This window comes from Arachis ipaensis, chromosome B6 (genome assembly GCF_059453495.1).
Source record: "Arachis ipaensis isolate K30076 ecotype BB chromosome B6, ASM5945349v1, whole genome shotgun sequence".
Taxonomy (NCBI): Eukaryota; Viridiplantae; Streptophyta; class Magnoliopsida; order Fabales; family Fabaceae; genus Arachis; species Arachis ipaensis.
In genome coordinates, this window is record NC_142441.1 from 139,593,629 (window position 1) to 139,614,360 (window position 20,732).

At 32.6% G+C, this 20,732-nt stretch overlaps 1 protein-coding gene across 1 annotated transcript; it reads left to right on the forward strand.

The window, feature by feature from the left end:
• The first annotated feature begins 13,992 nt into the window (after nt 1-13,992).
• LOC148562942 (uncharacterized) lies at nt 13,993-17,656 on the forward strand. Its single transcript, XM_088491077.1, has 5 exons — nt 13,993-14,786; nt 14,873-16,297; nt 16,384-16,524; nt 16,792-16,888; nt 16,988-17,656. The coding sequence occupies exons 1-5, from the start codon at nt 13,993-13,995 to the stop codon at nt 17,654-17,656; spliced, it is 3,126 nt and encodes a 1,041-aa protein (XP_088347203.1).
• The last annotated feature ends 3,076 nt before the right edge of the window (nt 17,657-20,732 follow it).

Sequence of the window (20,732 nt, forward strand, 5' to 3'; positions counted from 1 at the left end):
TATAAGACAGAAAAATGTTAGACATTAATTGAAACTTATCAAATTTATCATGTCACTTTTTTTATTGAAATATAAAAGGTGCTTTTCATAAGCATGTGATTATGAATGGTATTAATATTAGTTGATACTATTATGAAGATTTTATTTTTGTATTCGTACGAAGATGCTTTTTTTTGCCATTACATAATAAATTGTAAGGTTTGATTTTGATATATTGTAAAAATGTTATTTATTTTAAAATGTGGCTAAATAAATAAAACACACTTTTAACACAAGGATCTTCATAAGAAGATATTTTTAATATCTTTATTTGATTAGGTGCCATTAATATTATAATAGTTAAGGAGGCCTACTACACATACAAACTTCTTTTATATATAAGTTTATATAAGTTGGCTCAAACTCAACAAAACAACCCTCAATTTAGATTGCGTATAAATACACACTTTTTCAATTCTTGAATAACGTAAAAATCATTATAACAAACGATTCTTCTCCCTCAATCAAAACTGTAACACTCAAAATTTAAATAAGGATCAAAATCTCTCAAAAATCTCTTAAAATCGTCGCAAAAAATGATAGAAGTTTCGAAGCTGAATTCGAAAAGAATTATGAGAAAATGAAATAAGAATACAAAGAAGAAGCAGAGGTTGATGAGGAGGAGGAAAAGGAAGAATTTTGAATTATGCAAAACTTATCAATACAAAAATACCAAAAATTCTTAAACAATACACATAAATATCTTCGTTTTACACCAAAATTTGCTGCAAATACACAAAAATGTTTTCTTTAATGCTGTATTTTTTCTTCTTTTTTTTCTTCTTTCTTTCTTTTTTTTAGTTGAATGAATGTAAGTTCATCATTTTTCAAGTAATTTTGCAGCATTATGCGTTTCTTCTTTTTCTTTGTTTGTTTGTTTTTTTTTTTTTTGTTAAGAGAGTAAAATAAGAATAAATTTGAGAAAATAAAACAAGAAGAAAAAGATGAATAAAAAAAAAAGAAGAACATGATGATGACGGTAAAAAAGAAGAAGAAGAAATAGTAGAAGATGGGGAGGAGGAAGATGAAGAGTTTTGAATTATGTCAGTACAAAAATACCGAAATTCTTAAATAATACACATAAATATCTTTGTTTTACACCAAGGTTGCGATAATCGGACCGGTCAAAGAACCGGTGAGGTCACTGGTTCAATGGTTCGACCGGAGTTCAACCGGTTTAATTAAATATTAAATAAAATTATTAAAAAATCTAAAAATAATTTTAAATAATAAATTATTATAAATATATAAATTTAATAATTTCTAACTTAATAAAATTTAAAATTTCACATAATAAAGAGCAAAACTTCAAGAAGAAAGCTATGGAGAGTCAGCACCTAAGCATAAATATGTAGCATATACATATAGTATTCTTCCATATATTTTTTGAAACAGAGAAAATTTCATTCAGGATAAAGGAAAGACATCTAACATAGCCAAGTTCTGAACATGGCTTGGGGCATCTTCCAATCCACATGCAATTTGGAGTGGTAAGAGCTAAGGTTGCTAATTCATGAGCTACTCTATTCCCTTCCCTCTTAACATGACTAAATTCCACAAATCTAAAATTTCTAATAAGTGAAATGGGGCTAATTTTTTTTGTTATGGAAGTAGAAGTGGTGATATACCTTAACATTGTAATTTTTGGTGTTTTTCAAAACTGTGGAAGTACAGAAATCGGAGGGTCCGATTTCTGTACCTTAAAATTTTTTTTTACCACAAATCGGACGGTCCGATTTGTGTACCTCCCACAAATCGGACGGTCCGATTTCTGCACCCCTACAAATCGGACGGTCCGATTTCTGCACCTCCCACAAATCGGACGGTCCGATTTCTGCACCTCTACAAATCAGACGGTCCGATTTCTGCACCTCTAATAAATCGGACGGTCCGATTTCTGCTTCTCTAATTAAACGATCCCACACTTGAGTATAACACCCCAACAATCCACATTTTAAAAAAACACCACTACCACTCCAATATTAAAAATAAAAAATTCGTGAAATGGCATCAGTAATAAAAGTTCCAAAACAAGAATTAAAACACCTCTATTTGAGGGCACCCATTACTTCTATATTGTCACTTTCAAGAATCACCTTTGAAAAATAACAGTCTTTTACAAAATTCAACCCCCAAAATGCTGCATATGCTTCTGCTTCATGTGCTTCAAGGGGATAAGGTATTGCTTGGGTTGCTGATGCCTCCATTATGATTCCCATCTCATTCCTAATTACAACACCAACTCCTCCATTAATATCGTATGACTCATTATGTATTCTTCCATACATTAGTCTTTGAAACAAGACTAAAAATGCACAAGCACAAGCATAAAAATCAAAACCATGTAAATAACATGACACTTATGTCTAAATTGTTAATAACGACAACACCAGCAGCAGTTTAAATACAACACCAAGAACAACACAGCAAGATTATTAACAAAAAAATACAGATTATTGTGTAATATAAATTATTAACAATTAATCAATAACACAGTAAAAAGAATAATTATTAACACCATAACAAGAACACAGTAACAGCCAAAAACACAGCAAAGAGAATTGCAACAGCACACCATTCCATACCATAACACAGCAAGAACGACTTTTCAATACACAACACAGCAAGAACATAGCAAAGAGGAGATGACTCACCTACCAGAATCTTCAGTGAGCACGGAAGAGTAGAGGGAGGCGACCACGGCAGAGTAGAGGGGGCTGGAGAAATTGCGGCGAGCACGGCAGAGAAGAGGGATACCTGCGACGAAGGAGAAGGAGGAGCGACCAACCACCAATGGACGACGCACACGAACGGCGGTTGCGGGACGCGGTGGAGGCTGCGATGGTCAAACCCATCGCTGCTATGGCTGCGGGACGCGGTGGCGGTGGGCTGCTCGACTGGTGGTGGTGGGCTGGTGGCTGCAATGGTTCTCAGCTTCTCATTTCTCAGAGAAGAGAGGAGAGATGAGTGGCTGTCGCTTCAATTGAGAATTGGGATTTAGGATTTCACTTCAGCACTTGCCCTTTTTCTTTTTTTTTAATTTTTATACAAAACGGCGACGTTTAGAGGACGCATTTCTGAACCGAAAATCCTCTAAAAAACTGGACGGTTCTACCGATTTACCGGTTAATCGCCGATTCGACCGGTTTTTTGCTAGGCAATTTTTAGGCTTATCCGAACCGGTTTCTGGTTATTTCGGTTGAACCAGCCAGTCCGGTTCGATTTTCAGAACCATGTTTTACACCGAAATTTACTACAAATACACACAAATATTTTCTTTAATGCTGCATTTTTTTCTTCTTCTTTGTTTTTCCTTATTTCTTTCTTTCTTTTAGTTGAATGAATGTAAGTTCATCCTCTTCCAAGTAATTTTGCAGCATTATGTGTTTCTTCTTCTTTTTTGTTTAATTTTTTTTTTGTTTTTATTCTTGTTAAGAGAGTAAAACAAGAAGAAACTTGAGAAGGTAAAACAAAAAGGAAAAGATGAATATATAAGAAAAAAAGAAGAAAAAGATGGTGATGATGATGAAAAAGAAGAAGAAGAAGTAGCAGAAGATGAGGAGGATGAAGAGGAAGAGTTTTGAATTATTCAGAACTTATCAATACAAAAACACCGAAAATTCTTAAACAATACATATAAATATCTTAGTTTTACACCAAAATTTACTGCATATATACAAAAATATATTTTTTAATGCTGCATTTTTTTTTCTTATTTCTTTCTTTCTTTTAGTTAAATGAATGTAGGTTCATTCTCTTTCAAGTAATTTTGTAACATTATGTGTTTCTTCTTCTTTTTTGTTTTTATTCTTGTTAAGAGAGTAAAACAAGAAGAAACTTGAGAAAGTAAAATTAAAAAAAAAAGGAATAAGAAAAAAAAGATGATGATGATGATAAAAAAGAAGTAGCAGAAGATGAAGAGGAGGGAGAAGAAGAATTTTGAATTATGCAGAACTTATCAGTATACATACACCGAAAATTCTTAAACAATACATATAAATATCTTAGTTTTACACCAAAATTTGCTGTAAATACACAAAATTATTTTCTTTAATACAGAACTCCTATATTACATTTAATTCAAACTATTAACAATGAACATCAATTTTCACAAACAGAAACAACATTATTCACCTACAAAATCATAAACTAATAACGAAAATATTAACTAGAATCGAACCACACCTCAACCACTTGATTGGATTCAAAACAATAATCCACTTCGTCTAGTTCAATTGACAATTTAAACTTGAATAATTCATTATCTTCAACAACGGGATAACTGTTTAAAACTGATTTCAGAGCTTGATTTTAAAAACGTAGAGAATGAAGGAAATTGCAAAAAACGAAAAAAGATAACGCAGAGAACGAATGAAGAGAAACACAGAGATCACAGAAATAGAAGAGAACGTAGATAAAAAACGTTGATAAAATTCGAAAACAAAAACGAAATCCTTTCGAAAAAAACAGTTATATATTTGTGCGTTGATTGAAAAGTTAGTTATATAGTGATGCGTGAGGTGAATTAGATTAAAGAGACTTAGGGTGAGTTTGGCTAAATTTTTTAAATAAGTTCTTTTGAAAAAGGAGTTTAAAATATAAGAACTTTTATTAATAATAACTTTTAAATAAGTTATTTTGTGTTTGAAAAATTATTATAGAAGTCTTTGTTTTAAAGTTGTGCATTAAATATGAGTGATAAAATAACTTTTAAAAATAGAAGAAGTCACATTTTTTAACTTCTTCAAAAGTTCTTAAATAACTTTTTAAAAAGTTAAAAGTTTATCTAAAAAATTGTACCAAACACTATTAATGTAACTTTTTATAAGTAAAAAAAAAAAAGTAACTTTTGAAATTTTCCAAACAGACCTTTATATAGACTTGTATAAAAAAATGACTTATATGTGAAGAATATTTGAATTGTGAAGTCGGTAAAAATGATTATTAAACTCATTGGTTACAAATTCAAAACAAAGAATAATTAATATTGAATTATAATTATTTATGTAAAATAAAAATCGAGTTATAATCATCTTGAGTAATGGATAACTGCAACATATTCAAACTTTTGTATGAATACTAAATATAAATCTCTATATAATACATATAATTACTGATTAGTGACAAATTTTTTTATCAAACATGATTTATTTCAGTATATATTTTAAAAATAATTAATCATACTATTTTATACATAAAAAAATTAATTATTCGTATAAAATATATATTAAATTACAAAGTACACATTAAAAATTAATTAAATAATACATATATTTATATATAAATATATAATAATTAATTTTTAGTATGTACATAATATTTTTAAAAATAATTATAATTATCTATTTTTAATATTGTATCTAATTTAATATATAAATAAAAATAAATAGTTATAATTATTCTTATATACACATTAAATATATTTCAGAGGTACATATTTTTTATTTTTGGATAAACTATCGTTTTAAATTTTTTAGATAAGAAAATAATAGTATACTTACTTCTTTTCTTTTCTTTTATTTACCTACCTAGCTATGTCATATATGTCTCACATTTTCCATATCTACATAGATACCTTCAATGTGAATCGAGGATACTTTACTTAACACACTTCCTCCTTTTCTTTTCTTTTCTTTTCCTTTTTTTCCTCTTCGCTTGAGAAATTCAAATTGTCTTTTTTTTTTCTTCTCTTGAGAAATTCAACTTGTTCCTAGAACTTTAACGTTAATGTGAACCAATAAAGTAGCAGGTGTTCCGTGAAGAACGTAAAACAACATTAATAAGACCAGCAGAGGAAAATTCGCAAAATTGAAAAAGAATCATCTACTTTTTGGATTTATCACATGTATTTGTGTGTATATATGGTTGTCCCTTTCTGTCCTTAATGTGCGTGTCACTATCTTTGATTTATTCAAGTTGATGTAGAAGCTATATTTGAAATTACACGACTCAGTTTCTTCCTAATTCAACCAATTTGATGCATTAGGTTTTCTTTCCCCGCCAACTAAACCACTCTACACTCCACTGTTAGGCCCATTAATTCGAACTTAGTTATTTAATTTATTCATCTTAATTTAAAGATTTTTGTTTTTCAAATATTGTTTAAGTTCTTATAGTCTATATAAATCTTTTTTACAACAAAATTTGAATATATATATATTTCTAACAGATATAGTACAAATAATTTGATATTCTAGTTTTTTCTATATCTTTTAATGTTTTATTTGCCAAATCTCCGTTTATATATGGAAAGATTATTGAAGAATATTAGGCAGTAGTTAGTTGGGGATTATTGGATACGATATTCAGCATATAGCATTTATATTAGAGAGAGAAAGCATGCATGCATTCAAAAAAAACGCCGTATTAATAATATACATTACAACTCAACAAAAATTATTGGAGATAAGTGTTTCAATGAATCGATGCTTGACAAGTTTCCTAATTCATCAACAACCACCATCATGGAATATAGGAATAAGTATGGTAAATGTATATAGTTGAATAAAATTAAGGTGTATGTTATGAATATTGAAAATACTTGATGTTGATGAAAATAAAAATCAGTCGTCGGTATATTTGTATTGGTCACTACAACAAAAAATATTTTTAATCACAAATTTTTAGTGGCATTAATCTAATAGTCATTATATATTTTATTTAATTTATATTTTTATGGTAATTATTTATTTGCTATTATTATTAGAGTTTATCTATCATATGCTTTAAGGATATATGTTAAGACTACAAAATAAAAAACTTTTTATTAAAAATATAAAAAAAATTAAATTTTTAATGCATTTATTTTGTATTTATTAAATAAAAATATTTAAAATTGTTTACTATTGACACTACAGCAAAATCTAATTTTAGCAGCTATTTTAGGAGAGCAGTCAATTAGAATCGCCGTCGTTGTTACTCTAATTTCACATACCAGCAGTTGAGAACAACCCGCCTCTGAAGAACAAATATTAGCTAAATCTTATTACTATATGTTATAATGATAATTATATATTTTTTGCATCAAGTAAAAATATTTTTATTGCAATTGTATAATTGCTACTAGATATTTTTAAAAACAAAGTATAAAATAATTAATGTCTAATTGTCAGTAAATATATTAGTGATTATTTTTTTTCATTAAAAAATAAATAAATAAAGAACTGCTAAAAATAATTTGTCTAATAGTGTGTTTATATATATTATTATTTCACACATTCATTTTTCATAATTAAATTTGAGTTTAGTCCTTTTTAATAATTTAAAAATTAATGGTTCTTTTTCTTGATTTATATCTCTTAGGTCTTTGGTATTAATTAATTTTCCCTAAAGCTTAAGGGATATAGATGGCTCTCGAATTCAAGATAACATGATTAACATCAATAAACAAACTTTATAATTTATATTCTTAAACGATAATTTGGATGAACACGTTAGTTTTTCATTTATCAAACTTCACACGGTTGTAATTTTTGCTTAGCTTTTTGTGCTGCTAATCAAAATACTATCTCAGACTAAATACTTAAAAAATCTAATTAAATGTCAAATAGACCGTGTCATGTTTATGTTAAAATTAGACATTAAAATATAAAATATACCTTAAAAATAAATTAAATTATACATATATTTATATATAATTATATAATAACTGCTTGCTGGATGATTATTTTTAATATGCATATATAGCATTCTTAATATCGAAAATACATTTCTCTCTTGAAATTTTGCTTAATTAGTAAGGTTTAATACAATATACCATAACAAAAATACACATACCAAATGAATATTTAATAATAATAAGATCCTTTTCGTTTATAATTACTTATTGTGTGTTCTAAGTAGCGTGCAAAAGCATTTTTCATACCATAGAAGACGTTTATTTCAGCGCAAATTTTTGGCTTAAGGACAAAATCTGTAATTCACTAGGTGAACGAAAAAGAAGAAAGAAATGAAAATCAGTTTCTTCAAAACAGACAAACAAACAAAAAAAGCATGCAATTGTTAGGTCGATTTTAGGTGAACACCGCAAATCAGTGGAAAACATTCCCAAGAGAATGAGCCAAATCGCAGTAGAGGGCCACACCAACCGGCATTTGAAAATTGGAAACATTATAGAGATAATTGGACTATTATTATATTGAACTTCACTTAATGAAACCTAATTTCATAATTAACAACCACTGCCAGTACCAGCTACGTGTATTTATGTCACCTCAACACAACCATCCACTAAGATATCGAAAGCAACGCCAATCGCGTGAACAGGTTTCAGACTAATCAGGCGTTAGAATTAACCAAAAACTTAGCTAGGTATATATAGTTAGGTATAAATATAATGAAGGGAGCTACTTCTCTATTTCCCTTTATCTAGTAAGAGCTATATAGAGGAAAAGAAACAAAAATATGGATAAGAAAAACGGAACTAATTGAAACATATACGCCATGACATATCTGCTTAATCATGAGTCCATGACAGAACTAGGAAGAGCGATATATAATTATATATATACACAACAGAAGATGATATATATATTATTCATATTTGAAAAATTTTATTCTTATTGAGGAAGAACTAACCCGGATCCATGCTAGACTAGCCAAGTTAGCTCGTGGGAGAAGGAGGACGGTCTTACAATCGGCAATGGATTTGTGGTGGCACTACACCACATCCGGCAGATAGCAGCGGTTATGTATAGGATTAGCAGCGGTTTTTTACTGCTGCCAAACGAATAGCAGCGGTTGATAAATTCGCTGAAAGATAGTATGCGGCTAAACCCTTAGCAGCGGTTATTAGTAACCGCTGGAACAACCGCTATTAAATGGTATTTTGCAGCGGAATTATTTTACAGCGGTTTCATCCGCTGCTAAATCGTCAAAATATGATTTAAGGGAGATTGAAGCGGTTGTCAACCGCTGCAAAATCCCATACGTTTACTAATCCTGTTATGAATATAGCAGCGGAATTAAAACCGCTGCCAAATGTCGAGTAACACTTTTTTTAAAAAAAATACCAGAATTTATAATAGAAAATGACAACTCTTTTGTTTTTTATATGTTCATCCACTCAACTGCATTAATTTATTAAAATAACCAACAACCAATCCAAAAACAACACACGAAACAAAACATAATTAATAAATGCAAAGGTGAATCATTATAACGATAATTTGCATCCATTACTGTAAACTACAAATAAAGTCAACAAAATAAAAAATTACAAATAAATATCTCAAAAGTCATTACGAAAGTAAATAATAAAAGAGTATAAAGATTCCAACACTGATAAGTCAAATCATTAGTGTCCACACATCATCTTGCATGGGATGAGGTTGGTGCACTTCTCAAAGAATCCAAACCCGCAGCTATTTCAGGTGGCAAATTACCTCCTTGTTGCTGGATTATGTATGTCAACAAATCTCCCATTGTCTATATTTTTGCCTTCCCTTCAGCTGCCTCTGTCTCTATTATCTGTCTCTTTGCCTTTTCCTCTGCTGCCTCTGCCTCCATTCTTTGTCTCTTTGCCTTTTTCTCTGCTACTGCTGCCTTGAGTTCTGCTGCCTCTGCCTTGAGTTCTGCTGCTTCTGCCTTGAGTTTCACAATCTCCATTTGATACTCCTCAATCTGTACACCGTAGTCCGACTGCTCTGGAATGTTACGAAAACACCGATTCGGACATGTACCAATACCGAGTCCACGAACTCTTCTTGGGTGCTCCTTTCCAAGCACTTGTGCAAGGGAATCATTCTGTGAAAATTCCTTGCTAGAGGGGTCTTGGCTCTCAACAAATTCAATTGCTTCCTGCAAACATGTGAGGTCCGGATTTACACTAATCTAAATTCAATGATAGTAATTGCAAAAGGAAATTTGAAAAAGTAATGAACATGATTTACCCCAACCAAACGCGCTTCTTCATTCATATACTTTCCATTCTTTTTTTTATGACTCATGGTCCATCCCTCTCCTCTCCCAATAGGCATTTCCAGTCGTTGCTCCTATAACAATCATCAACACACATTTGTATTAAACACAATACTGTATTACCAGAAACACGTCAATATTGTTGAACTGAAGTTAAATTAATTACTTCTTCGTGTCTCTTTCTTGCCATCATTTTAGAACCTCCGGTATGTGTGTATTGTTGCTTTGAACGATTAACGGTATTTTTTCTACACTTCTCCTGCACACAAAACGAAAAAAAATAAATGTTATCGGAATAAATTACGACACTGTTAATGATTCTATAAATCAGCCTTGAGCGTACAACTTCAGGAAACAAAAAAAAATGATAAAGTGATGACCTTTTGGGTAGTAGTTTTTTCACTATCACAATAAATTCAGCATATTTAAAATCGCATACATTGAAATTTCAACTACATATTTGTTACCTGCGTGTCATCGTCCAATCGATATTGAAGAAACTTTTTCCAGTGATTTGCCTCTATTCCTACTGGCTTACGCTTGATATTTTCCTCAAAAGTTAGTTCTTCGTCATAAACCTTATGGAACAAATGATTTCTTGAATTCCTCCAGCAGTTTCCTATTCTTTGTAAAATTTCCCGCTTTATCCACCCTCTTTTATCGTCCTCATAGTGGAAGGCTCGCTACAAGTAGTTCAAATCAAAAGACAACATATAATAATTAACCACCTCAAAAAGACATGTATTATCAAAATACATACTTTATGACATCAACAATTCTCTACAACAAAACTCACAGAATTCAACTACAAGAAACCCAACATGCACTATCCTTCTCTATTTTACCAGACTAAAACAAATAAAATAGAAAACCAATTATGTATCCACCTACTAACGGAGAGTTGCTGCATAAAAAAACAGCATCCCCATAGAAAGAAAACAATGAAATAATCTCTCAAGAAAAAATTAAAACCACATAATCGTTCAAAATTTCAAAGTTAGAACGGTAACATAATCAACTTGTGCGGATGTGTTCCAATTTTAATTTTGAAAGGCATTTTCATCTAACCGAAAATCATAAATAATAGCTAGTCACTCTCTAATTAATAGCAATAGGAGCAGCTTTAACATTCTCATGAGATTAATAAGTTTCTTCATTATTGTTGTTATTATTATTACTACAATTATTAGTTACATTGCTATACACGAAGGATCAGATTAATTGGGGATTAAGCTGTATAATTTTAAAAGTAAAAAAAAAAAACTAAAAATAGAATCACAACAAACCAAAAATACCCTTGTGTTAGTTTTACTTCAATTCCACCTGATTAGGCCACTTCCCATGTGAACAGAAACCTAAACTAGAAACACCATTCACATTCATGAATCTGATGCCATAATCCAAATAGCCAAACAACAATAATAATTCACCCTATATAGTACCCCATCCTCAGATCTTTTCACAATTGTCTATTCTCTCACACTATTCTAGCACCTCATCTATATCCCTCTCTGTATGTACTTGTGGACGCTGTTTTTGTAATTATCACACATTCAAAAAGCACGAGTTATATGATTCCTTTTCTCTATCCCAAATTATCTGTTACACTTTTACTAAAAAAATGAAGAAAGCAGAATTCTCAAATTCAAAATACATGAAATTCCTTCTCAAATTCAAGCTAAAACAAACATATTCACATTTGATTAATCATATAAAAAAACAAAATTAAAAAATTAAAAAATTAAAAAAAACAAGAAGAACATAAGAAACGAAGTCTGCAGAACACAAGGCCAGAACCAAAAGTGAATAGTTGAAAACAATGCTAGAAAGTATAAACCCAGAACTTACCCGGCAGCGACGGTGAGTGAGCAGCGACGGTGAATGCCCGCGACGGTGCGTGCCCGCGACGGTGACTGGCCCGCGACGATCAGATACAGTGAGGAAGAGAAGAATGGCGGCGGCTGGGGGAGCTGACAGTGGCTAGTAGGGCGTTGCCTCAGGGCTAATGTTGGCGGTGGCTGTTCTCCCCTAGGTTAAGCAAACTAGGGATTTAGTTTACTATGTGAGAGTGATGAGACATACGGAAGAGAGGGTCCGGTGTATTAGGGGTGGGGTTTTCTATTTTTTTGAGAACCGGTTTTTTGATAAACCTGACCGGTTCAGTCGGTTCACCTAATTATCTTATATTATTATTGTATAATATAATCATTTTAAATTTATTTTTGTGATAAAATTGTTTGAAAAAATTTTGATGAATTTCATAAATTTTTTGGAAATTATTTTATATTTACTAACTATTTTTCATCTTTTTGATATACATTTCAGACTATTTTTTTGGTATCATTGACCTATAAACATAAGGTGCGTAATTATTTATGTGTTCTATTTGTATTATTTGGAGTATTTTAGAGTTATTACTTCCCTTTTTTTTTTGTCATAATACTATTTTCGATGTGTGTTCTAATTATTTATCTCAAAAAAAAATTAATGGTTTGTTTACATCAATTTCTATCACCCTAATATTAGTACCAAACTATGGTATGTTCATGTTCATGTACAATGTACAGGATAATTAATAAAAAATAATTAAAAATTTATTAAAAGAGTTTAAACACAAATTATTATTATATTTAATATTATAAAAATCTTCAAACACATTCAAAGTAACAATATATGAATATTTCGTAATTTATCTACTAAATGCGGTAGGATTGAAAAAAATGAAATAATATTTTTATAATTATATTTAAATATAACTAAAACATTAAAAATAAATACACAACACTACAAAAAATCTACGGTAAAATATAAACTATAATAGTTACTTAAATTAAAGGGGAACATGCATGTCACGAATTATAAAAAAGTTATATATGAAAAATAAAAATAAATTGTCAAGTAAAAAATAAAATAATGAGAAGATTTAAGATAAGTCAAATAAGGTAAAATAAATACTGTGTAAAGTAAATAAAAAATGTATTGTAATAAAAGATTAATATAACTAATTAATATAATACATAAAGGAGAAAAAATTACATACGATATCATTGAAAAAATTTATAGAAACTTTTTTCCAAGAACAAACTAGTAATCAGCTTTTATTAAAATATTCTAAAAATGTATTTAACAAAAATAGTTCTATTAATCAAATTTTTAAAAGAGACCATCGAGTTATGCACGCACCGAATTATACTATGTATGTCAACACAGAGTGGTGTGGTAATAGTGTGTCATTTTTATTTCAGTAATTTATTCTTTTATTTGTTTTATGCTTAAAATATTAAAAAGATGCTAAAATAATACTACAAACTAGGGAGTACTTTTGAACTTAGTTAAAATTAAAGTTGAGTACCTTAATTGGTTGTAGATATGGACAGACCTTCGAATAGTTGTCCCTAATGATGTTGTCGGCTTACAATTTCTCATGAGGCTTATTTTTTTTCTTTTAAAACATATTTATCCATCATAAGTCACCAAAATGAAATTATTAACAAATATATGAAATTATATATTATCCAAATAATTAGGTTTAAAATTGTAAAAATTTAAATTAAATTTATTTAAAATTTAAACATTTAAATAATAACTATTTATATGTTACATAACTTGAGTAAAATATGTTATTATTAATAAAAATTTGAGAGACTAATTTAAATAAATATATATATACATATACGTATTAGCAATTTAAAATATTATTTAAATATATGAGCCAAATATTCGAATGACAACTTTAAAGTAAAAGATTAAAGTTTAACTAGAATATAAATTCTATTTAATTCAAATTATATTTTATTAGATCAAAACAATTTGAAAACTAAATTTAAAATAGCACGTTACAAATCAAGCATTTGCATAAAATTAAATTACGTGAAAAAGTTTAAACCAAATCAATATTATCCAAATCGTTTAAAATTATATCATTCTTATATTTTGAATAAGTTCAAAATGTACTACAAAATATATCTAAATTGGCGTACATTTCATCGTCGTTGTATACATGTAATTATGTACGTTTTTTGGTGTACAATAGATATGGACAAAACCTGGATTCTTAAGCCACGAGATAGCATAGAATATAAACGAGGACTTAATAAGTTCCTAGACTTTGCATTTGTGAATGCATCGTCGGATAACATGATAAAATGTCCATGCCCTCAATGTGGGTTTCAATTTATGCAAACAAGAGAGGATGCATACGACCACCTGTTGATAAAGCCTTTTCCTCCTGGATATACTTTGTGGTTGCGTCATGGTGAAAAACCAGCTGATGAGAGATCTACTTGCACACCGATACTTGAGAAAGTTACAACCGATGAAAATCCATATCTTCAAATGGTGCAAGAGGCATTTAACTTCACAATGCCTCCTGGAGGTGAGGAGACCACAACAGGGGATCCTGTAGAAGACGATGATCTGGAGTTGCCGTACTTGTACGATGGTCGAAGTCACGAGGCACAGAATTTTCACGATCTTCTTGCGGATGGAGCAGAGGAATTATATCTCGGCTGCTCGAAATACTCAAAGTTGTCTTTTTTGGTGAAACTTTATCACATTAAGTGTATGTGCGGGGTGAGTGACAAGACCATGTCGATGATCTTGGACTTATTGCGGGATGCATTCGAGCAAGCCAAACTCCCATCCACTTTCTATGAAGCGAAGAAAACTATACGAAAGTTGGGGTTGAATATAAAAAGGTTGATGCATGCCCAAATGATTGCATGTTGTATTAGGGTGATGATGAAGACGCGACCAAATGCAAACAGTGTGGGACTTCACGATGGAAGCAAAAAACGCGAAAGGGTTCCGTTACGAAAATCAAAATACCGGTCAGGAAGAACGGAAAGCCTCTCCCAGCAAAAACTCTCCGTTACTTTCCTCTTATACCACGACTGCAACGGTTATTCATGTGTAGCAAGACTTCAACTGACATGGTATGGCATAAAGAGTCTGACAATAATGATGGGTACTTGAGGCATCCAAGGGACGCTGAAGCATGGAAAGAATTTGATGCAAAGTATCCATATTTTTCCAACGATCTGCGCAATGTTCGTTTAGCTTTAGCTAGTGACGGATTTAATCCTTTTAGCAATATGAGTACGAAGTATTCCATTTGGCCAGTGATTCTTATTCTGTACAATCTTCCTCCATGGCTTTGCATGAAACAAACTTCTTTTATCTTATCTATGATTATTCCCGGTCCTAAAATGCCGGGTAATGACATAGATGTATATTTGGAGCCCTTGGTGGATGAGTTGAAGCAATTGTGGGATGGTGTTGAAACTTATGATGCTAATAAGAGGACCACTTTCAAGATGCGTGCGGCGCTAATGCGGACTATTAGCGATTTTCCGGGGTTGGAAAATTTATCTGGATGGAACACGTACAGTGGGTTAGCATGTCCGAACTGTAATGTGGACGCTAAGCCTCAGCGACTAACATTCAGTCGAAAATGGTGTTACATGGGATATCGCCGCTTCTTGCTTCGGAGCCATAAGTATAGACTAGACCGTAGTCGATTTGACGGACAAGCTGAAAGCAGGGATCCACCGAAGAAGTATTCTGGAACAGATGTCTTAAGACAGCAGTGTAACATGCATGTAACGTTTGGGAAGAACTCAACTCTGACAGCTAAAAGAAGACGCATTAGTGAAGATACAGATCAAGATGACTCGTATTGGAAAAAGAGGAGTGTGTTCTTTGATCTTCCGTACTGGAAGGATCACATGTTGCGTCATAACCTTGACGTGATGCACATAGAGAAAAACATTTGTGACAATGTGGTCTTCACTATTTTAAACGATAGCGTCAAATCAAAAGATAATCTTAAAGCTCGCAAAGATTTACAAAGCATGGGCATAAGGCCTGAATTGTGGCCGGACGAAGGTGGTAAATATCATTCAGCAATCTTCACAATGTCGAATCCACAGAAGGATGTATTTCTGAAGACTCTACAGAACGTGGTCTTTCCAGATGGTTACTCGAGTAATATTGCTCGTTGTGTTGACATCCGGCAGCGCAAGTTGTATGGGTTGAAGAATCACGACTGCCACATTCTAATGGAACAATTACTTCCAATATTGGTGAAGAATGCATTGCCAAGTCCGGTATCGAATGTGATTGCAAATCTGTCCTCATTTTTCCAAGAACTCTGTGGAAAAGCTATAAATCCTATGCAGCTTGGTTCCCTTCAGAATCATGTTGTGCAAACTCTGTGTCAGATGGAAATGATATTTCCTCCATCCTTCTTCACTGTCATGGTTCACCTTACGGTGCACCTCGTTGATGAACTAAAACTTGGTGGCCCGGTACATTATCGGTGGATGTATCCAATAGAAAGGTTAGCGTGCTAATAAACTCATTTAAGAATCCTTTTTCCAATTTTCTTACGTGTATACTAAACGTTATGTCGGATTCATGTAAAAGGTACTTGGGACGATTGAAGCAATACGTGCGTAACAGGGCACAAGCTGAAGGCTCAATTGTGGAGGGCTATTTATCCGAGGAGATTTTGACATTCTGCTCCAGATATTTGGATAATACTGAGACTAGAATCAACCGTCCAGCGTGAGTTGACGATCGACCTGTTGAGATAACAAACAATGCAGGATGTACTATGTTCCCTGAAATTGGAAAAGCTTCGGGGGCTGTATCACATTTTGCACTAACCCCAATGGAAAGAGATCAGGCACATCGTCATGTGCTAGTCAATTGCGAGGCCGTCGCTCCATTTATTGAGTAAGTATGCACATGTAATCATTAAGCACGATTATAACCAATTTCAAATACTCAGTCGTTGGAATAATTTCTTGTTATGTCATGAAGTAAATTTAGGTCAGAAACCAAGCGAAAGTTACGGGATCAAACAAGGTCGCACTTTAAGATAGACCGTGTTGTGCATGCAGAATTTTCAAGTCGGTTCAAGCGTGAGGTTCGCTGAAATTTAAGCTGACCAACTTATTTCTGTCCTAGAATTATTTCTTGTAAATTTCAATTTTTAATACGAACAAACTCTAATTTATGGTGCTAGGTTCCAATAGATAGTACCGTACATTCGAAAGAAATGAAGTTGCTGGCATGTGGTGCCATGCTTCAGGCAAGACGGTTTGGGTCATACAACGTCAATGGGTACAAGTTTAGGACTATCACAAAGGAAGATGGGCTGAAAACACAAAATAGTGGAGTTTATGTCTCATCCAATACAAGAAGTTATGCCAGCATGTGTGACAACAGAGTGGCTGTTGGTAGTGTTCCATATTATGGAAAAATTGTGGACATCATCGAACTGAACTACAGCTGCCATTTCACAGTGGTTTTGTTCAAATGTATTTGGGCTGATACAACTACGAGCAGAGGAATCAAAGAAGACCATCTGAGCCTTATCAGCATTAATTTCGCTCGTCCAATTCACACCGGTGATCGAGAAGAGGATGAACTGTACATATTGGCATCAGAAGCTCAGCTCGTGTACTATGTACGTGATGAAGTAGATCAAGAATGGAGTGTAGTGGTTCATGTAAAACCACGAGACTTGTATGACATGGGAGGAGAGAATGAGGATGTTGAAGCTGCTTTTTCTCCTCAGCCCGGGTTGAACATGTCAGCATCAGGTGACATCAGTGATTTACAGTTGACAAGAGATGATGATATAGAAGACCCAGTAGCAGATGGTTCTGATAACATAGATTATGTGCCATAGTGAAAATAAGGCAAAACATGTGCATCATTTTCATAGTATATGTGTGTGTTAGATAAGTTTAACAGTGTTTATGATGTGCGCAGTTTGCTGGTTACATTACTATCTGTGTTTTCGTATTTGAATTAAGTTTTCATTTCAAGTTGATTTTCATGAATGCCATCAGTTCCTCATCATCATTGTTATTGTTCTTAACATCCAATAAAGAAAATTATGACATCGAGTAAATTATCTTGAATTACAATATTGTTATCATTGACAAGTATAGTTAATATAAAAAGGTGTTGTAACAAGAGAAATGAAAACGGAGGATTTCTCATCATGCTGTGCAGGCACAACGTTCGCTAACAAAATGGCTATGGCCTCTCCATTCTCTTCATTGGAACATGCAATTACGGTTGCCAGAGACATATGGTCCCGTAAGTTGAATGTTAGGTCTTGGTTGGAGGCTTTATCAGGTCGATCTTGTTCTAATGAATACTTGGAAACGGCGAACGAAGCAACTGTGCAGGTATGTTCATTAGCCGTACTCTTAAACACTTGCGTTCAACATTATTTGAAAAATAAGAATTTTAAGTTGCTATATACTTATGACATTTAACCAGTGATAGTTGTTCCATTAATGCTAAAATTTGTAGGAACTTCATGAATGTGGATCAAGGTACGAGGAGAAATTTGGCTATGTTTTTGTGACATTTGTAGCTGGTAGGACATCTGAAGACATACTTGCTGAATTAAAGGTTGGTAATAAATTTCTAGCACAGTAAGTGAATTACAGAAACACGATATGTTTTACAAAATAGACCATCAACTATACATTTTATTATGGTGCAGATGCGCTTTAATAACTCGCATGGTGTTGAGTTGGAGATTGCTTCAAAAGAGGAATTCAAGTATATAGAACGTGCTATTAGAGAGCTTCTTTCCAAGAAATCTGTCCAAACTACTGAAGAAGGAGACGGTAATATTTAATTTTGCATTTGTTAATTTTGAAAGTCCTCTTCCCATATTTCCGAAAATTTCTTTCCTTAATAACTAGAATGACTTGGAAGTTATCATTATCTTTTAACTAGTGCTATATGTTGTTGGTTGCATGTTCATATATTCAGTGTCAGCGGAATATTCAGGCGAAATAGTTGCTGACACTCTAGATGGAGCAGGCACTAATTCAGAAGATGATTTAGATGCTATCTCCTCCGGTGGATATGACATCTCCAGGGATGTTGAGCTTAATAGGGTTCCAGAAGAAGACAATGAAACTTTAAACACCCAACACAGAGAAGATGCAGTACATGCTACAAAAAGGGGTTTCGATCTGAACAAGATGCCATGGTTTGGAGATGACTTATCAGATCCGTTATCACGTCACTGCAGTGCTTTTTTGACAGAGTATTTCTGGCCAGGTCAATACGATGTTGATGATAAATTTTGACTCAAAACTTGTTTGTCTACATTAGTAATTCTGATTTTTTTTCCATTGAACTTTGTCTTGACTTAGTGAATTCGGACGTTTACTTGATTTTTATGTTACCAGTTATGGTTAAATACAAACTCAAAATGGCTGATACTACAAGAGAAAACATGATTCGTAAATTCGACTTTAGTTATTCATGTATAATTTTTTTTTAACTAATGAATTCTTTTTTATGTAACACAAGATTGAAAATCTATTTAATGCATTAATTAAGTTGCAGTATTTGAACCTTATCTTTTCATTAAAAAAAATAATGAGGATTAGAACAGTTATAAGAAGGCAATAATGTTTATACAAAAAAAATTCAAGTATTAAAAAATATTGCAGCGGTTGGGAAAAATCGCTGCAAAACGAGTATCAATGTTTTCAACAACTGGACATTTAGCAGGGGTTACAGAAAAATCGCTGCAAAATGAGATTATTTAGCAGCGTCCCCTAAAACCGCCACAAAAACCGCTGCAAAACGGGTACATCTTGCAGCGGTTACCGTAAAATCGCTGCAAAATAAGCTCATTTGGTAGCGTCCCCTAAAACCGCTACAAGAACCGCTGGCAAAATCTATTTAGCAGCGATTTTATAAAACTGCTGCTAAATAACCGCCGCTATCTGCTGGTTTTCTTGTAGTGTGGGTACTTACATAAAAAACTTCGGTTCTCAAGTTAATAATAATCTAAAAAGTATAATATTTATGGTTAGATACCATATTTTGAGTATATGTTAAACTTTTTATTTATTAATAATATTATTTTTAAATTTTTAGTTTAATTTATATTATATATATTGATATGGCCACCTTTAATACGAGTTATAACTCGGCATTATAGCCGTTGTCACTAAGAACTATAACTGTCGCCCGTTATAAGCTCGGCCTTTCATGAGGCATAACTCGGTCAGATTAATACTCCTATCATAACTGACATCAAAACGACATAATAAAGTCGGTTACAAATCAATTCGAGAACCGACGATTATGGTCGAGAAGGTAACGGATGAAGAATTCATCATATAAAGGGAGGTAAAACATTTTTTTGGATGAAGTTGAAATAAGACAATACACTGACTTAAACTTTGGAGTGCTTTTGCAGGTACACTCCTCCCCTCTTCCTTATTTGCTCACGCTGTGACGAGAAGAAAAGCTCGGAATCGAGTGTTGGACGCTCAGGCCCTAAGGTTATAGCTTTGCCATCACCAAGTTGTGGAGGCCGACCTATTTCACAGACAAGATCAATTGGCGTCCACTGTGGGGCTCGAGGAAATCCATTCTTTCTTTTGGTCCCATCACCCTCACTTACACCTATGGCTGACGTACTACCCCCTTCCATTTCCGAGCTTATGCGGATGGTAACCGAGCTACAACAAGCCAACCAACGAATGGCCGATGAAAATCACATAATGGCTGCTCAAATCGCTGAACTGAACCATGCTCGGATAGAAAATAATGACACTCATCACCGGTAATTAGAGGATAATGAGCATCATTCCGAACACACTCACATCTCGAAGACCCTCCGAGCTGAGGGAGCTCAGCCTGAAGAAGAAAATGAAGAGTCTGACGACTCGTAGGACCCTTCACGCCAGAAGTGATGAACTTCGAGCTACCAAAAA

Excerpts from the sequence above, each read along its gene's own strand:
- LOC148562942 (XM_088491077.1), top strand. The coding sequence starts at position 13,993 with ATGGACAAAACCTGGATTCTTAAGCCACGAGATAGCATAGAATATAAA. Across the intron at positions 14,787-14,872 it reads TTACGAAAATCAAAATACCG|CAAGACTTCAACTGACATGG; the intron begins GTCAGGAAGAAC and ends ATTCATGTGTAG. Across the intron at positions 16,525-16,791 it reads ACTAGAATCAACCGTCCAGC|GTCAGAAACCAAGCGAAAGT; the intron begins GTGAGTTGACGA and ends AAGTAAATTTAG.